We start from the raw sequence: 19,299 nt of genomic DNA on the forward strand, positions 1-19,299 counted from the left end.
CCAATAGAGACATTCTCAATAAGCTCAGAGTTGAGACAGTTCTTAGCCTAGATCATTATGATTTACAGAGAAAGTAACAGAACAATATAAGGTCAATTGTACAAAACTCAAATGTTAGGAATTTCTCCTGTGTTGTAGCAGACAAAACCAGAGTCTTCACGGAGAGGGGCATGAGTCCAGGATGAAAGTACAGAAGATTGCATGTAGGTCCTCAAGCCAGAGGGTGCTCCATTTCATGAGGAAGACTCATGGTATAAGGAGTCTTTGGATTAAATGAAGTAGAGGACACTTTGTGTTTTTCGCCCAAAGAAGTGATGATTTGCAAGTGTAGCAAATTCTAGAATGTGGAGGTGTCTGGATGAGAATCACTTAGCAAGGAGGAATGTTTGGGAAAAGAGAGGGTAAAGAAACTGGGAAAAGATAGTAACACAGTAATAGCTCTCACGTCTATCCGGCCTTTGATGGGTATTGTGAAGTTTTTGTTTGTTTGTTCTGGGTCGGAAAAAGGAAGAAGTTAGTATGAATTTTCATACAAAGGGGTTAGAACAAGACATTCTGAGCTAGAATTGTTATATCGGTGGTTATGGAGATGACTTCTGGAAATAAAGTGGAGTTAACTTCATTTTGGCAAAAGTGTAATTGTGACTCTCCTTTTCCAAGTTGACAGATCAGAATTAGACCATGGACTGAGTTATGGTCCAAGTCTGTGGTCCCTCCCTCTCTCCTTTCTAAGAACCTCTGCTCTGAGGGATACTTAAGTTGCCTCTTAACTGATTATTTAAGCCATTGAATTGAGAAGTGACCAGTGGGGTGGTAGGGGAGCTTAAAAAAAAGAGTGTGAAAGTCATACCTGATTTGAGTAGCTCTGAATTCCTGGTCTGCCTTGGTTGTGACCTGTAGCTTGTCATTCAGCATTCTCAGCTTTCATCCCTTTATCCATAAAATGAAAGAATTGGGTATGTAAGCTTTAAAGATTCCTCCTCTTTCTAAAATTCTTTTATTCTCTCTGACTTACCTGTCCACAGAGTTAGAAGGACCAAATATGAAAAATAGATACAATGGAATTTTAGAAAGTTGTTTGAAAAAAGTATATGGTTTTTACCACTTCAAAAGTCTTGCAAAGTTGTGAAAAAGATTTTCCCAGATTATAAAATGTAGTTTTGTCATTGGAAATACACAGTACTTTTTGTCTTTGGAAAAACCTTCTAGCCAATTCTTTAAAACATCTTAGGCTGGGCACGGTGGCTCACACCTGTAATCCCAGCACTTTGGGAGGCTGAGGCGGGTGGATCACGAGGTCAGGAGTTCAAGCCCAGCCTGGCCAACATGGTGAAACCCCGTCTCTACTAAAAATACAAAAATTAGCCAGACACAGTGGCAGGTGCCTGTAATCTCAGCTACTCAGGAGGCTGAGGCAAAAGAATCGCTTGAACCTGGGAGGTGGAGGTTGCAGTGAGCTGAGATCGCACCACTGTACTCCAGTCTGGGTGACAGAGTAAGACGCCGTCTCAAAAGAAAAGAGTTAAAGTTCAAATGAAACTGTTATTGACAAATTGAATAAAACTAATTTTAATCTTGGTTCTAATACAGTTTAAAAAATATTTTTAGTCCAAATAGACCAGAGGAATATGAGATTTGGTCTCTTTGGTTAACTCATAGTTAAAAGGTGCTGTCTTTCTGGGTAAAAATAAAAAGAAGGCATTCTTTCTTAGAAAGGTTTTGTATAGCTTTGTCTCTGCCTTGGAGTTGTGTGTGAACACAACCTTAGACTAGTCCTTTCTTGAACCTGCCTGTTCTTTTGGAAGTCAGCAGTGGGAACTGGCTCTACCTTGGCAGTCATTTGTTGTTGCAATTCCTGATTTTACTAACACATTGGGCAAATTTACATATTTTCTTACCTCACCTCTTCTTCACAGGTTGGGGCTGGAGGGTGTGTCTGTCAGCGGTTTGGGATTCTGTTTTGGGGATAGATATTCCTGAGTAGATTGTGTCTGAGGATTCCACATCTTTGCTTTACTATCAGAATTCATTTTTCTGAGGTGATGGTTTCTATACCAGTATTTTCTTCAGACTTTGAAAACTCTGGGATTCATTTTTTATGGCTCTGTTTGGCCATAAATTACTTATTACTTATTGATATCAATGTTAAAGATTTTGGGGGTTTTCAGAGTTCAGGGTTATTTTGGTAGGTATAGGGAGAGATAGGTGAGGTAAAGAAGAAAGAAAGTACTTCTGGCCAGGCACGGTCGCTCATTCCTATAATCCCAGCACTTTGGGAGGCCGAGGCAGGCAGATCATCTGAGGTCAGGAGTTCAAGACCAGCCTGGCCAACATGACGAAATCCTGTCTCTACTAAAAATACAAAAGCTAGCTGGGCGTGGTTGGTGTGTACCTGTAGTCCCAGCTACTTGGGAGACTGAGGCACAAGAATCGCTTGAACCCGGGAGGCAGCGGTTGCAAACCGAGATTGCGCCACTGCTCTCCAGCCTGGGAGACAGAGTGAGTGAGACTCCGTCTCAAAAACAGAAAGAAAGAAACTACTTCCACTTGTGGAGCAGGTGCCCTCCTTGGCCCTTGGAACGCTGGCACTGTGCTGGTCTCTGGAGCAGGAGTCCAGAAGGGGCGGAGGAACAGCCCTCTGTAACAGTGGACTTGCTACTCTCTTCTCTCTTGGGGTAAGAATGGGGCCTCTGAGGAAACCGCCCAGATTCCTTCTCCAGAGAAGATGACATGGAGTCCAGAAGATGAGTCACTTAGCTGGGGACAACCAAGCCTTTTGGGGCTGCATTACGGTCCAGGTACCAGCTACAGCTTTGAACAGAAAAGCTGGTTTGCAGAGAAAGAAGAATGGAGTTGACTCACTGAGAATCACACAGCTTTGAGAAGAGAGGGGAAGGGAGGCTTAGTAGCTGTGAATTCAAGTCTGTGAAATCCTGTTGTGCATTTACCATGAATTTCTTTCTAATTTGAGCTGATTTCCTTGCATGAAAACAGTGGATAACATTACTGGGTATAACCCTTTCAGTATCCCCCTGAGGAAGATGGTTGGTAGTCTGATCTTATGAGGAAACTGAGGCTCAGAAACATTAAGTACTTGTTTGAGATTACACAGGCAGTAAGCGCAGAGCCAGGATCCTAACCCAAGTCTTTGGGATACTACGGTACATGCTTGGAAAGTAAATGCAAGATAAAAAAGGTGAAAGGTCTGGAGTGATTTGAAAATATACACCCTCTGTTTTTTTCCCCTATGTGTGATTTCTTCAGTAGATTTAACTTGTTTTCAGCAGATATTCTTGAGAAGACCACACATTCTGCTCATTAATAGAGTCAGAGTCAGCCTGCTTTTACTTTAAGCCATTTTTAAAAGAAAATGTTTAAGTTATTTGGGGCATCTTACCTAGCCAAGAGAGAGAGGGAAAGGCGGTAACTGTTAATTGCAAGGAGCATTAGGTAGGTCATATAGTCAGGTGTATGTTCAAGGCTGTTAGCCTTTGTTGGCATCCTTTTCTATTCTGACTTGAAACTTAGGCTTCTTTTCCATCTGTAAAAGATTTATTAATATATGGCAAGTCTGGTTAGATTTTCTCTAAAAAGTTAACGTTTTCAGTCTTCTTGGGAGTGTTTAGCATTCCAAACATAGCTACGAAAATCAGAAAAGCAAGCAAAACGAAAGGCCTATTATATATTCAAGTTAAAATCACAGCTTTAGTGAGTTACCATAAATGACACCTTTTTTCTTTTCCTCCTTATTCAACAAGAATTTATTGGGCACCTCTTGGCATAAGACCCTGTTTTATAGAGCACAGAAAATGGAATAAAGCTTGGCCCCTAATCTGTAGGCGCTAAGTCATATACAAATAACACAGCAGTCGGTTATTTAGCACTTACTAAATTCCAAACACAGTGCTAAAAGCTTTATATAAATTGTGTAATTTAATCCAGCTGTGCATTATATAAGTGGTGGTGTTTCCATTTTACACATGAGAAAACTGTGGCCCAGAGTAGTTCAATAACTTGGCCAAGATCACAGGATCAATTTACAATGGGTAAATTGACAGAGCTGAGAAATAAATCTAAGTTTGTTGGACTTTCAACCTTGTGCACTTAACCAACTGCTTTGCAAGACTAGAGAAGCAATGCTGGAATGTAGGCAGGACATACCAAGTGGTATAGAGTGGAGCACTGACAGAGTTGTAAGTGTCCAGAAGGATAATTTGCTTATGGCTAGAAGCAGTCCTTGGTGCTATTGCAAAAGAAGAGGGTTTTAATGTACAGGTGAATTAAGGCAGTAGATTTCAGGCTGGTGTGTGCAACTTCTAGGGTGGGTTGTGTAGGGGAGAAAAAGTAGTAACTTTTCCTCACTTATCACTAAGTTCATGGATGAGGTCTCTATAACAAAAGATTAACAAGAGAAAAGTGTATAACTTTGTTTAATATCAGTTTTATGTATATGAGAGCCTTTGGAAATGAAGACACAAAGATGTGAGATCTGTGTATTTTCATGGACAAACAGAAGTATGACTAGAGGACAAAAGAGTGTATTCTAATGGTAATAACCTGGAGGGGGGCTTAGCAAAGATTGTTTGTTTGGATTTTTCTTGGTTTACCTGTGTGATATCCCCTCCGTCTGGGTAAAGCAGGATATCCATCACATCAGGAGGAGAAAGTAGGGAGGTCAGAGAGTGATCTTCTAGGTTTTCGACCTGTTTCAGGAGAAAATGACTGAGGGTTGGGAGATAAGAGGGGCTTTCTTGCTTCTGCTATTTTCTCAAATGCCAAGGTGTTATAGTTTGGGGTAGCATGTCCTGATCTGAGTCAGGTGGGGAGGGCAACACACAGGCTTTCTAAGATGTACGTGGGCACAGGTAGTTTTCATTGAATCAATTTCAAGATTCTCTTTTCTAAAAGCCATATTCCTGTGGTAGTATACATACTGGTTCTTCTCTCCAGCCTGCCCTTGTGCATGGACCTTCTTCCACTTTGCAAAAGAAAAGAGCCCTTTCCTCCATCCGGAATCTATTAGACTGCTTTGTCCATAAACATTGAACCTCCTGGGTTGGTGTTGGGAAGGTAAATGACTCTAATTATCAAGTGACATATACTTTCCTAAGTCATTTTCTCATTTTGACTTGCAACAAAATTGAAGGAGGACCCAGTGGATTTGTCACTTGGTAGAACATTCAGAATAATTTTGGATAATATATCACTGTTAGATAGCTAACTCCTTAGAAGTTCTTTGACACAGTGGTGATATCTTTATAACAGAATACATTACATACACCTCTGTTTATTCTGAAAATGGGTTCACAACATCAAAAATCAAAATAAAAGTAGGAATAGACTTGTTTCTAAACTGTTTCATTCTAGCAAAAAGTAACATTCATAGATGGATTTGATACATGTAATCATTAGGGAAATAAAACGACCTCTTTTTACCTCATTAAAAATTGCTTTCTGGCAGGGGACAGTGGCTGACGCCTGTAATCCCAGCACTTTGGGAGGCCGAGGTGGGTGGATCACTTAAGGTCAGGAGTTCAAGACCAGCCTGGCCAACATGGTGAAACCCCATCTCTACTAAAAATACAAAAATTAGCTGGGTGTGGTGGTGGGCATCTGTAGTCCCAGCTACTTGGGAGGCTGAGACAAGAGAATCACTTGAACTCAGAAGGCAGATGTTGCAGTGAGCCAAGATTGCTCTACTACACTCCAGCCTGGGCAACAGAGTGAGACTCTGTCTCAAAAAAAAAAAATGCTTTCCAATAAAAAATTTACTTTTTATATTTAATAATCTATCAGCATTAGTATGGTATACTAATATACTGCTACTAATTATAATAACTTAGTTCAGAAGAAATTTTTAACACTTACAGCTTTATGTATGGTCATGGGAAGTAAACATTTTATTTCTATATTTAGTTGTAGAGAAGTATGATAAGGTGATAATGAAAACTTTTATATTAGTTCATTCTCACACTGCTATGAAGAAATACCTGAGACTGGGAAATTTATTAAAAAAAGAGGTTTAAAAGACTCACAGTTCCACTTGGCTGGGGAGGCCTCAGGAAACTTAGAATCATGGCAGAAGGCACGTTTTCACAGGGTGGCAGGAGAGAGAATGCGTGCCAGCAGGGGAAATGCCAGATGCTTATAAAACCATCAGATCTTGTGAGAATTCACTCACTATCATGACAACAGCATGGTGGAACCACCCCCATGATTAAGTCACTTCCCACCGGGGATTACAATTCAAGATGAGATTTGAGTGGGGACACAGCCAAACCATGTCAACTTTCAAACACAAAACATACTAGGGATAAATTTTGTAGGTGAAATAGAATTGAAATGCAAATACAAAGAGAAAAAAGAATGTGATGAAATTTATTAACTGCTAAACAACTCGTTTCATATATTTTTAAAATGGATGACACAACGAATTGGTATGGCATTTTATTACATGGGATACATTTTGGGAGTCATGAAACAGTTCTATTTTTTAATGTTAATATTTATACTTCAAATTACATCCTTTGGTACTATTTAAACTTTTGATGAAAAGTTTTAGATATCATTTTGAAACAAGCACAAAGGTTCATTGTTTTTCAAAATTCTTCTAGTGGGCGCTTGCATAAAATAAAATTAAATCACCACAGAGTCCTTGAGATAAGCTCAAACACAGAAGTAGACAAAAAACTTCCCCATTTTGCCTTAGCTAAATAAGCATTTTAAAAACAATCTTGATATACAAGTATGCTTAGTTTATATTTACATTTATTTTATTTACTGTTAAAATTGCATCAAATAAAAACCTCAAAAGTAGTGTTCTAGCACTGTCTCCTCTGAGACAGAACCAGCTTTAGGTTAGGTATGGAACTATCCACCTGCGCTAGACCAAGCAAGCATAAATTGTGGAGCTTGAGAGATGGCTGGAGAATGTTTGGTGTGTGTCAGTAGGCTGTGTGGCCCTGATAGAGGATTGGAGGAGAGGGTACCAGGAGTACCACTAAGAAGGATGTGAGTGATCACTCAACTCTCTTCCCTCAAACTGGTATCACAGGAAGAAAAACTTGATATCCAAGTGAGTTGCGACACCTCTTGATTCCAGCTGACCATTCATAGATAGGTGGTGTTTCTGGGTCCAAGAGGGCTTGAAGGAACAATGTGCACCCTCTGCTGTTGCCACATTTGGCAGTCTTTCCACGCTGGTGTAGATTACAAGTCTTCAGATAGAACTCTCTCATCCTACTCCTTTGAGGGTGTAAGGGAATAAGCAGATGCCTTCCCAGCCTGACAAATCCCTTTCTTGTATTTGAACCTGGCATTCTGACCCACACTGTCTATGACTAACTCCACACCCTGTGTGTGCCTCTCTAGCTCTGGGGGAAGAGTAGAGGAATAAGTGCCTTTATGTGCACTCAGCCCCAAATTATCATTTTGGTAATGACAAAAGGAGAGGGATCCAGGAGAGTACTGGGTCAGGGAAGAGGAAATTGGAAGCAGAACAACTCGGGAGGGGAATCTTTCATGCGTAGACATGTTTTCCTAGCATCTTTCTCCTCCACACCCATTCTTTATAATCTGCCCTCCAGCTTTGCAGTTTAGAATGCCTTGTTTGATCTTTCTGTAGCAAAATTGGTGTCTACAAAGTCTATGTATTTCTAGTAAAGAGGCAACTGCTTAAATATCACTCTTGGAACTTTAGAAGACAGAAACATTTTTTGTGTTTTAAGAAATGGGGTCTCTGTCACCAGGCTGGAGTGCAGTGGTGTGATCATGGCTTATTGTAACCTCAAACTCTCGAGCTAAATAATCCTCCTGCCTCAGTCTCCTGAATAACTGGAATGACAGGCACAGGCCACCATGGTTGGCTAATTAAAAAAAATTTTTTTGTAGAGATACGTCTCGCTATGTTGCCCAGGCTGATCTCAAACTCCTGGCCTCAAGCGATCCTCCTGCATTGTCTTCCCAAAGTGCTGGAATTACAGGAATGAGCCACTATATTCAGCCCAGGAATTCTTAAGAAGGAATATGACTGCCTTTTGGGGATGAACCAGGTATTTAAACTTTAAACAATTAGCCATTGGATGCAGAAACATCTTTATTTTCCAAATTATGTGTTTTAAAAAGTATTTTTGCTTTATAGAGTTTAATGAGCATCTGTTTTGCCAAATACAAAATTTTCCAGCTGGATGTGGTGGCTCACGCCTGTAATCCTAGCATTTTGGGAGGCTGAGGCGGGTGGATCACCTGAGGTCAGGAGTTCAAGATCAGCCTGGGCAACATGGTGAAACCCCATCTCTACTAAAATACAAAAATTAGCTGGGCATGATGGTGGGTGCCTGTAATCCCAGCTACTTGGGAGGCTGAGATGGGAGAATTGCTTGAACCCGGGAGACAGTGGTTGCAGTGAGTGGGTGGCTGAGCAAGACTCCGCCTCAAAAAAAAAATTCCATGATGATAGGAAAATTATATAGGGTTTTCTTGAATATTTAGCTATTTGACCATTATTTGTGGTATAGAAAAAGAATGTTTTATTTTGCTAATTTGCCATAATGCCATTTTTTTCCATAGTACCCAGTCTAAAGTTGGTGAAATTAAGGCAAAGTCACTTTGAGCTGTCAGTATGAGAAATAGAGCTAAAATATATTTTCAATTATTGGCCAATTCTTAATTCATAAATATCATATCTTCTGATAAGTTGAACTGGGTTAGGTCTTATAAATCAGATTGTCTTAACTGAAACCTAATAACTTATTGTGTTGAGACTAGCTATAATCTACTTACTATTTTTCTTAAGCATTTTATACAGTTTTTTTTTTTTTATGTTTAGGGAAGAAAATAAAATGTGATTGTTAAGTAGGATAAAATTTAACCTGAAAGTTTACAAATTTATATTTGAGAATTTTTAAAAGAAATTATATATCACAACCTTGTTTTACTTGTTAGCCATGTATTCTTTCCCCCATGTATCAGAATGAGGTATTCTCACTTTCCAAAATACGTTTTTTTTTTTTCATTTTAATTTCACACATTCAGCCTTCACTTTAAACATTAAAAAGAACGGCAACATTTAAGTAACATCAAAGATTTGATTTATGTGACAGGTGTCAAATTGAGTTATGAATTTTGTGAGACTCATAATCCTATTTAAATGCAAAGTATTTTTGTAATTGAAAATACGTGTATATTCATCACCAAATCTTGACATCACAGGGATGACTTTTAAGAATTGCCCCCAAATCAAGTAGCTAAATAGATCCTGGGAAAGTTCATTCTGTTTCTGACAGTCACTCTTCCTGAACTGAAGGCAAGGATCACTAAAGATGGAGGTACTCAAGTGTGAACAGAATCTAACCACTCAAAGGACTGGTAGTGGTCTGATGCAGACAGGATGGAAGTATTTGGATATAGTGTATTAAAAATGAACAAATGAAACCCTGGAGCTTTGCACACTGGCATTTCAGTACTGTATATACTACAGGGAATTGTGTGTGCGCATATTAAGCCATGGTGTCTAACAGCCCAGAAACAAATATCACAGGGCGTGAGCTAGATTTGGCTCATTAATAAATGATAGCAGTCCCCTGACTGACATGCTCTTCAAAATACGAGCAGCCTTTTGAAATCGAGCTTTGTCTTTTTAATGTGAACAATATGTAAAATGAATTGGACACTCTTGATTAATTCTAAGTGGCCTCACTAGAGTTAATATTATTTTTACTTGAAGTAAAATGGAGATTTACTTCGAAGCCTCAATAGCCATATGTCAGTAACTGATCTTGATTACAGATCACCTGTGGCTGTGAATTGAAGCAGCATGGAAGACTGCCTTTTAAAACTCTAAGAAGCAGCCCAGTCATGCAAGGTATATTGCTGCATGTCCTTTTGACATGCATCTCAGGTACCACCACATCTATTAATAGTTTTTGTTTTACTTTTGGTGCTTATTAAATAAAGATCATTATCCTGAATTTTCCTCTCTAGTGGCAAAAATGGTAGAAACAAATACATCCTTTCTAATAATAGACATTCATTGAGTACCTACCATGGGTGGTGCACTGTTCTGGCAGCCATGTGGGTGCACAATGATGTATCCCTCATTTTATTACGATTTTGAGGCCTTATTAAAAAAAAATTGTTTTACATGTCATAAATATTTTATGAAATGAAACACATAATCTGTGTTTCCAGATATTTTAGGCAGAAAGCAACTGTTTAACTTTATCCAAAAAGTAAAGAATTGCTCCAAATGGGTTGATTTGTGAAGTGCAGGAAAATTGCCCTCTGTGTTTTTTTTCTTTTGTTTTTGTCTTTTAAGATGAAGTCTCACTCTGTTGCCCAGGTTGGAGTGCTGTGGCACAATCTCAGCTCACTGCAAGCTCCGCCTGCCAGGTTCACGCCATTCTCCTGCCTCAGCCTCCTGAGTAGCTGGGACTACAGGCGCCCGCCACCTCGCCCGGCTAATTGTTTTTTGTATTTTTAGTAGAGACGGGGTTTCACTGTGTTAGCCAGGATGGTCTCCATCTCCTGACCTCGTGATCCACCCGCCTCGGCCTCCCAAAGTGCTGGGATTACAGGTGTGAGCCACCACGCCTGGTTGCCCTCTGTGTTTTAATTCTTGAAGTGGGTGGTGGTTTACTGTATAATTATTTGTTAAACTGTTTATATATGTATGTTTTACCCTTTTCTTATGTCTGATATTTAAATGAAAAAGGAGTGGTGGGGGAAAAGATTTATCTAACCTCAAAGTATTTTCTGGAACAGTGCCTGAAATTCTCTTGTTATTGGTTATTTTAATTAATATTTGGCCTTTCCTTTTATTCCTCTTCAAAATGGAACTATTCTGTGGCAGGTAATCCATGAAGATGTAAGCCCATTAGTGGGATGGGTTTGTCAGGTCACTTTTCTCTGTAGCCCGATGTAGTCTGAGCTGATGTAGGAGGGATTTGGGAAGGTGGTATGATGAGGGGAGGAAAAGGAAAATTTAGTGGTGCATGTTAACAAAATGGAAAGTCAGTAAACATAAATAATGCATAACCTAAATTTCTCACCTCTGCAGATTTCAATTACCAACATATAACCTAGCTTTACTGAATTGATTAGCTATCTCAAATGGTGGTATGGTAAAATCTTACTAATTTGAACAGTGGTTAAAATATATTATTCTGAAAGTATATTTACCACTTTTAAGTTACATATTTAATGACATAAAACTAAAACATATTGCCCAATGGAAGCATGTGACTATTACATGAATAGATACTTCAGAAGTGCTCCTAGTAAGTTAATGCTTCTAAGTGGTTTTTCCCCATGTAGTCTTCCTAATCAGGCTTTTAAAACCCAGCTTGTCTAGTTCACATTTGTTATAGAGTAGGGGAATACAGATGAAGAGATATTTAGTTCATATAAAAAGACTGTACATGTTGGCTGGGCGCGGTGGCTCATGCCTGTAATCCCAGCACTTTGGGAGGCTGAGGTGATGCGGACAGATAACCTGAGACCAGGAGTTCGAGACCAGCCTGACCAACATGGTGAAACCCCATCTCTACTAAAAATACAAAAATTAGCTGGGCGTGGTGGCTCATGCCTATAATCCCAGCTACTCCTGAGGCTGAGGCAAGGGAATCATTTGAACCCAGGAGGCAGAGGTTGCAGTGAGCCAAGATCATGCCACTGCACTCTAGCCTGGGTAACAGAGCAAGATTCTATCCTAAAAAAAGTAAAAAATAAAATATACTGTACATGTTAACAGTGAACAGTAGTTTACCATTTTGAATATAAAGGAACCATGAATTAAGTCGTTTTACTGACTATACCTTATCTCATCTACAGTGAGTATATGAGAGTTATAGCACTATCATATTAGTAAATTACTGACAGTAGAACAATTTATTTTGAAAAAGTCTGGCTATGCTGGTAGTGAGTGTTTGTGACAAAGAGCACTCACATGATGTTTTTTTCCTGAAATTATTTTGGAAAACCATCCAAATAATGCTTCATCTTAAAAATTATGATTCGGACATTGTGAAAATCCAAATATTGCTTTCTTTAAGCAAATATATAAACATAGTTTGCGATTTTTCTTTTTAAAAATATTCTGTTTTTCTCTCTGTGTTTATTAATTTTTGGATGGAGGGGAAACAGGTGAAGGTGATTAGGCAACCGCACTTTTCCTAAGGTAATTGATTATTAGACTAAGAAAAAGGTAGTCAGTCTAAAGAGAATAAGGGTCAGAGCAAACCTAGGTCTATTCTTAAGCTAGTTACTCAGGGCCTTGGTTAACAGGATGTTCACCTTTACTCAGCATTTTTCCATTGGTGTTATTGACACTGGGTATTGGTCTGTCTGCTGTGCCCCCCTCCCCCTGCCTAGGAAAACAGCCCTAGGACATGAAGGTCCTTTTCATTTATATTAAATATTAGTAATATCTACTAAGAATACCACCACATTTAAATAAAGCTTATTAAGAACAATTAAAAATACTAATGTCCGGGGCTGGGCACGGTGGCTTACATCTGTAATCCCAGCACTTTGAGGGGCCAAGGTGGGTGGATCACTTGAGGTCAGGAGTTCCAGACCAGCCTGGCCAAGATGGTGAAACTCCATCTCTACTAAAAATACAAAAAAATTAGTGGGCTCAGTGGCATGTGCCTGTAATCCCACTCACTTGGGAGGCTGAGGCAGGAGAATTGCTTGAACCCAGGATGCAGAGGTTGCAGTGAGCTGAGATCATGTCACTGCACTCCAGCATGGGTGACAAAGCAAGACTCTGTCTCGGGGGAAAAAAAAAAAAAAAAGAAACTAATGGTAGGGCACACCTACTGTGTAGGACCTAAAAGAATTCATCCCTTCTGCCACTGCCCCAGACATGTACTACATGGAGTTCTACCTGTGAGAAGCAGCTTCATCCCAAATCTTTGCCTGCAATTTTGAGAATCTGCCCTTGTGATTTTGTTAATGGTCACATGGTTATGGCAAAAGTGACTAAGATGGTGACTGGCCACTGCCGATGTTTGATGGTGCGTGGAGTAGTTCCAGGGAATTAATTGGTTGTGTTCCATTTTTCACACTAGGCAGAATTTACCCTAACATTGTTCTTTTCTTATCCCTGGCTTCTGGATGTTGCTCAGTTATTGGTAGTGGCTCCAGCGTGAGGTTACCTTTTGTGCCACAGGTGTCTTCAGGATCACCTTTTCATTTCAAGATTCCAAAATAGGAACACAATTCAGATATGGAATCCGTGTCAAATGCCTTAGAGTAACAGTTTTTGGAACTCTTATCTGAAACCACCCTTTGTTTTCTCTGTCTAAAGTGTATTTATTAATGTTTATCTTTCCTGATGGGTAGCCAGACATACTTCCCAACTGCTCTGGAGGAAACTTGCCAACTTTAGGGGTGCTCAGGTGCTTCTCTTGTCTTGTCCTCTTGCCTCGCTCTCAGGTGTTCTTCTCATTGAACATCACTTTCACTTGCCGTTTTTTGTTTTGTTTTGTTTTTGAGACGGAGTCTCACTCTGTAGCCAGGGCTGGAGTGTAGTGGCACAATCTCAGCTCACTACAACCTCCGCCTCCCAGGTCCCAGTTCAAGCAGTTCTCCTGCCTCAGCCTCCTGAGTAGCTGGGATAACAGGCACCTGCCACCATGTCCAGCTAATGTTTATATTTTTTAGTAGAGATGGGGTTTTGCTATGTTGGCCAGGGTGGTCTTGAACTCTTGACCTCGTGATCCACCCACCTCAGCCTCCCAAAGTTCTGGGATTACAGGCATGAGGCACTGCACCCAGCCCACTTGCCCTTTTAAGAGTCCGTCTCTTCCAGTTGACTCCTAATCTAGACGGACTCTTGAGCTGCTTGTGGGTGGGCCACAGGTGAAAGTAGTCTGTGGTTTAGAGCTAAGTCTCTGCAGCCAGACTGCCCAGCTTCATAGCTTGCCACACCACTCAGGAGCTGTGGGACCTTGGGAAAGGCCCATTTTTGTTATCTTTTAAAATGAGATAACATTGGTATCTGCTTCATAGGATTATTTTGAGGATTACATGAGTAAATAGATGTGAAGCGCTTGTAACAGCACCTGACATACAGTAAGTACTGAATAAATATTAGTGTTTATTAATATTACAAACTCATCTTCATGACATTCTCGGTAGTTAGTGACCCTTATGCATTGGATTGAAGGATTGTAACTCTTACATACCCCTGCAGGAGTAGCTCTGAGGAAGACACACCTGCATGGCACGTAGACCTAATTGAACAGGGCCTGTGGGCATCTGTGCGTGCTGATTTCCCCTGCTCATTTAAACTGCCTCCTCCTTGAGTGAGGTGCGTGCAACCGGAGAAGAGTTGTTCCCAGAGCCCACACACCTCACTCCTGCAGGCTTATCCATCTCTGCCCTGAGAGTGGAAGTCAGACCTCCTAGAAGGGCCCAGACCCTTCGGTTTAGTTTATTTTGATGATGACTTCCAACATTGTGTCTGCTGTGGGCTCCCTCTGCTGGTTCCTCTAGCATGTATGCAAATCTGTGGAATAACAACTTTTAAAAACTCAGTTTCAGGTTTTTAGGAATGTTTGCATGAAGAACACATTTGAAAATGTCTTTTTTTATGTGTGAGTGATACAGATCACATGCATATTACTCGTTTTTTGACACCTGCATTATGAGTTAGGATATTTTCAGGTTTGAAGTTTTTTGTTTGGTTTGATTTCAAATGGGGACTGTCACGATATGCTGAGAAACTTGTTCACAATGTAGTCATCAAAACCTGATCATTATGTTTTATATTCTAATATATGGCACTAAATATCTCAGAATATCATTTTAGTAGTCTAAAGTGAATGTTATTTTAACATTTAAAGATGTGGAGACTTAGTTTTGAAGTCTGAAAAAAATAGCCTAGACCCCCAGGACATTGTTATGTTGAAGGTTTAGTACACGTTAGAAAATAGTACCTCCAATTTATTGAGTGATTCGTTATTTATTTGGGGTTATAATTTATCAGTAAAATGTGCCACAGTGTCCCTAAAATTGCATTTTAAAATAAGTCTTCTGTTTCTCTGCATTTCCTTATCACTGTTTCCTTTCTCCCTTCCATCTTTCCTTCTCCTCCTCTGCTAGGATCAAACAGCATCAGTAGGATAACTACAAACATGGAAAATGGAGAAAATGAAGGAACAACTAAAATTATTGCACCTTCACCAGTAAAAAGGTCAGTGAAGTTAACTGAAGAAATGTACAATTATATGCAGTCATAAAAATGATCTTTTTTCTGTAGACAAGGTTAAAAATCTTTTAACTTTGATGATTAATGAATACTTTTAATCCATGGGTTCCAGTAAATATTCTCTGGGCCAAATAATACATTAAAATACCAATAAAATATAAAACATCAGGACCTGAATCTCTTATTTGAAGAAAATGCTCTTTTTGTCACAGCAAGGTGAACTCACAGATTGTCTGTGGTTTGCATTCTCCGCAGAAAATTGAAAATTTCTTGTGATTTTTAAAATGGCATGATATAATGGACTAACTCAGAGGGACTTGTAAAATAAAGTAGATGATATTCATGTTTAATGTACTGTGTTCATTATAGTGGTGCACTGAACTGTGGCCCTGGAAAGAGGGTTTATGGCATTTAGAGGCATCAGAGCCTCAGAAGTCAGTGATTGCATATGTATGAAGACTTGTCATGGTCCTCTGCATCTGTTTTCCCAGGGGCATTCCCCAGTGGAAAAGCCTTTTCTTAATATATTACATGGATTGTTTCCCTGAGAGCTCAGCCTTGTTTTCTGTTAAGATACTGTTGCAGAGTCATTTTTTCTTATCTCCAGTTATGTTCACGGAACAGCATTATAAACAACAATGAGCAGCTTTCATGAGTTCACTTTCTCTATAGGGGTTGCCCCCCATACATCATGGGGAAATCCCAGCAGTCAGAGATATGTGACCTGCAAAGACTTCTTAGATCATCTACTTGATCTTTTTTTTTGGTAAATAATTGTGTCTTCATTCAGCTGTATTGTGGCTACTTCGAGGAATACAGTTCATAATTTCTCAGCAAGATAACTTTAACATCTGAAGATTCTCAGAGTTGTAATATTTTACCTAGGGATTTGCCTATGTTTTGTTTAGTTCTAAGACGTTTACCAGTTCTCCTTTTAGGATGACAAGTTCTTTATCATTGCATAACTTTAGTTTACCTTATTTCCCTTCGTCACCCTCATAGCTGTGGATAAACAGAGTCACCTTCATCTGTATGTACAGGGTGTGCTTTTGGTATGTTCAGCATAAGAACAGGAATCTTCCATGAGATTCCCATCCCAAGCGTTTTTAGAATGTCCTGAAGGAGTACAGTCCTCGTTTTAAAAACTTACTTTTTCAACTTTTATTTTAGGTCCAAGGGTACATGTGCCGGTAGGTTTGTCACATGCGTAAATTGTGTATCACTGAGGTTTGGTGTGTGCATGATCCCATCACTCAGGTAGTGAGTACAGTACCTGATAGGTAGTTTTCAACCCTTGCCCTCCTCCTCCACTGGTGGTCCCCAGTGTCTGTTGTTCCCATCTTTATGTCCATGTGTACTCAGTGTTCAGTTCTCACTTATAAGTGAGAACCTGCAGTATCTGGTTTTCTGTTTCTGTGTTAATTCACTTGGGATAATAGCCTCCAGTTGCATCCATGTTGTTGCAAAAGACGTGGTTTCATTCTTTTTTATGGCTGTGTAGTATTCCATGGTATATATGTACCACATTTGCTTTATCCAGTCCACTGTTCATGGTCATCTAGGCTGATTCCATGTCCTTGGTATTGTGAATAGTGCTGCAAGAACATGTGAATGTATGTGTCTTTTTTTTTTTTTTTTTTTGAGATGGAGTCTCGCTTTGTCTCCAGGCTGGAGTGGAGTGGCACCATCTTGGCTCACTGCAACCTCTGCCTCCCAGGTTCAAGCAATTCTCCTACCTCAGCCTCCTGAGTAGCTGGGACTACAGGCGTGTGCCACCACTCCCAGCTAATTCTTGTATTTTTGGTAGAGACAGGGTTTTACCATGTTGGCCAGGATGGTCTCCATTTCTTGATCTTGTGATCCACCTGCCTTGGCATCCCAAAGTGCCGGGATTACAGGTGTGAGCCATCGCACCTGGCCATATATCTTTTTTTGTAGAATGATTTGTTTCCCTTTGAGTATATATCCAGTAATGGGATTGTTGGGTCAAATGGTGGTTCTGTTTTAAGTTCTTTGAGAAATCTCAAAACTGCTTTCCACAGTGGCTGAGCTAATTTACATTCCCACCAACAGTGTATAAGTGTTCCCTTTTTTCCGCAATCTTGCCAACATCTTTATTTTTTGTCTTTTTGATAATAGCTATTCTGACTGGTGGGAGATGGTGTCTCATTGTGATTTTAATTTGCTTTTTTTGAATGATTAATGAAGGTGAGCATTTTTTCATGTATTTGTTGGCTGCATGTATGTCTTCTTTGGAAAAATGCCTGTTCATGTCCTTTGCCCCTTTTTTAATGTGTTGTTTGTTTCATCTTGTTGAATTGTTGAAGTTCTTTATAGATTCTGGATATTACACCTTTGTCGGATACACAGTTTGTGAATATTTTCTCCTGTTCTGTAGATTGTTTACTCTGTTGATAGTTTCTTTTGTTGTGCAGAAGCCCTTTAAAGTCCCACTTGTCAATTTTTGATTTCGTTGCAATTGGTTTTGGGGACTTAGTTATAAATTTCTTCACCAAGGCTGACGTCCAGAATGATATTTCCTAGGTTTTCTTCTAATATATATTTTCATAGTTTGAGGTCTTACATTTAAGTTCTTAATCTATCTTGAGTGGATATTTGTATATGGTAAAAGGAAGGGGTCCAGTTTCACCCTTCTGCATATACTAGCCATCCCAGCACCATTTAGGGAGTCCTTTTTCTATTGCTTGTTCTAGTTGATTTTGTTGAAAATCAGATGGTTGTAGGTGTGTGACTTTATTTTTGGGTTCTCTATCCTATTGCATCGGTCTTTTTGTCGGTTTTTGTACCATACCATGCTGTTTTTGTTACTGTAGACTTGTAGTATAGTTTGAAGTCAGGTAGTGTGATGCTTCCAGCTTTGTTCTTTTTGCTTAGAATTGCTTTGGCTGTTTGGGCTTTTTTGGAGGGAGGGTTCCATTTTAGAATAGTTCTTTCCTATGAAAAAATGATGTTGGTAGTTTAATAGGAATAGCATTGCATCTGTATATTGCTTTGGGCTGTGTGGCCATGTTAACAATATTTTTCAATCCCCTTTGCAACCACATTCCTGTGATGATACTTGTACTTGAAGCACCACCAAAGTTTTTCTCTCAAGCTTCAGATGAGAAATACCTTAGGGAATTAATGCAATTAACTTGTCACCCAGGATTTTATTATTTAACTTTTGTATACTCTCTCAGTTCCTCTTTTATCTCCCTATTTCTTTTCCAGTCTCCCTTCTCCTTTCCCTTTGCTTTTTCTGATTTATTGATCACATATACTTTCTACTATTGTATTAAATATCTACCATATTTGTTACTTTTCTTCATTTCAAAAGATAAGCTTTTACTTTGGGAATTGAATCTGTAGAGGTTTTTAGCCTTTATAAAAATAATAACTTAGCTACTATCTACTAATATTATGGGTTATATGCCTCTGTCAGATACATAATTTTATAGGCTTACATTAATTCTTTCATGGATAGTATACTAGGGTGCAAGTCTGTTTTCTTTCTTTTTTTTTTTTTTTTAACTACCTTGTCATCTTTCTCCTCTTTGTTGGCAGTTATAAAGTACTCTGCTATGACTGTATCCTAGGACAATTATACAGAGTTAAAAAAAGCCAGGGTTAAAAGTGAATTTGGAGTTAAATAGCTCTACCTTTATCTGAAGCTAAGACTCCTGAGGATGTGAGAGGTCACCCCCCCGCCACCGCCCCCCCCGTGCCTGGAGGATTCTGATTAGTCCCTTCCTCTGTGTCTCCCCATGGATTTCTAAAACAATTTGTTGAGGGTAGAATAACAACTCAGTTACATTTACATTCTTAGGACTGAAAGATGATACTAGGTCAGGAAATAGCGTTTGAAAGTCATTCTGATCTGGAGGGATGAAGCCAAGATATGGCGGAAGCTGGGAAAAGGTCAGTTTGAGTAGCCTGAACCTGCCCAGGGCTGACCGACCTGTGTGGATTCAGACCAGTGCCTGGAGCCAGGGATTCTCTGATCACTGTTTTAAAAAGGGAGCCAGGCTGAAGATCCTGGGAAGCCCAGGTCCTTCCTCCTTGGCTTTCTTCTTTTCTTGGCTCTG

The 19,299-nt window shown here is 39.5% G+C and overlaps 1 protein-coding gene across 3 annotated transcripts in view; it reads left to right on the top strand.

Annotated features, from left to right (window-relative positions):
- LOC105471132 (erythrocyte membrane protein band 4.1 like 4A) overlaps window positions 1-19,299 on the top strand; it is a 258,637-nt gene that overhangs the window by 192,124 nt on the left and 47,214 nt on the right. For all 3 annotated transcript variants that reach the window (XR_011624793.1, XM_024789518.2, XM_011723498.3), the window contains one exon: window positions 15,109-15,199. Coding sequence is in view for 2 of the 3 variants with exons in the window: in XM_024789518.2 (XP_024645286.1) it covers window positions 15,109-15,199 (91 nt within the window). In the remaining variant the exon portion in view is untranslated. The remainder of the gene's footprint in view (window positions 1-15,108; window positions 15,200-19,299) is intronic.

This window comes from Macaca nemestrina, chromosome 6 (assembly GCF_043159975.1).
Source record: "Macaca nemestrina isolate mMacNem1 chromosome 6, mMacNem.hap1, whole genome shotgun sequence".
NCBI classification, from domain to species: domain Eukaryota; kingdom Metazoa; phylum Chordata; class Mammalia; order Primates; family Cercopithecidae; genus Macaca; species Macaca nemestrina.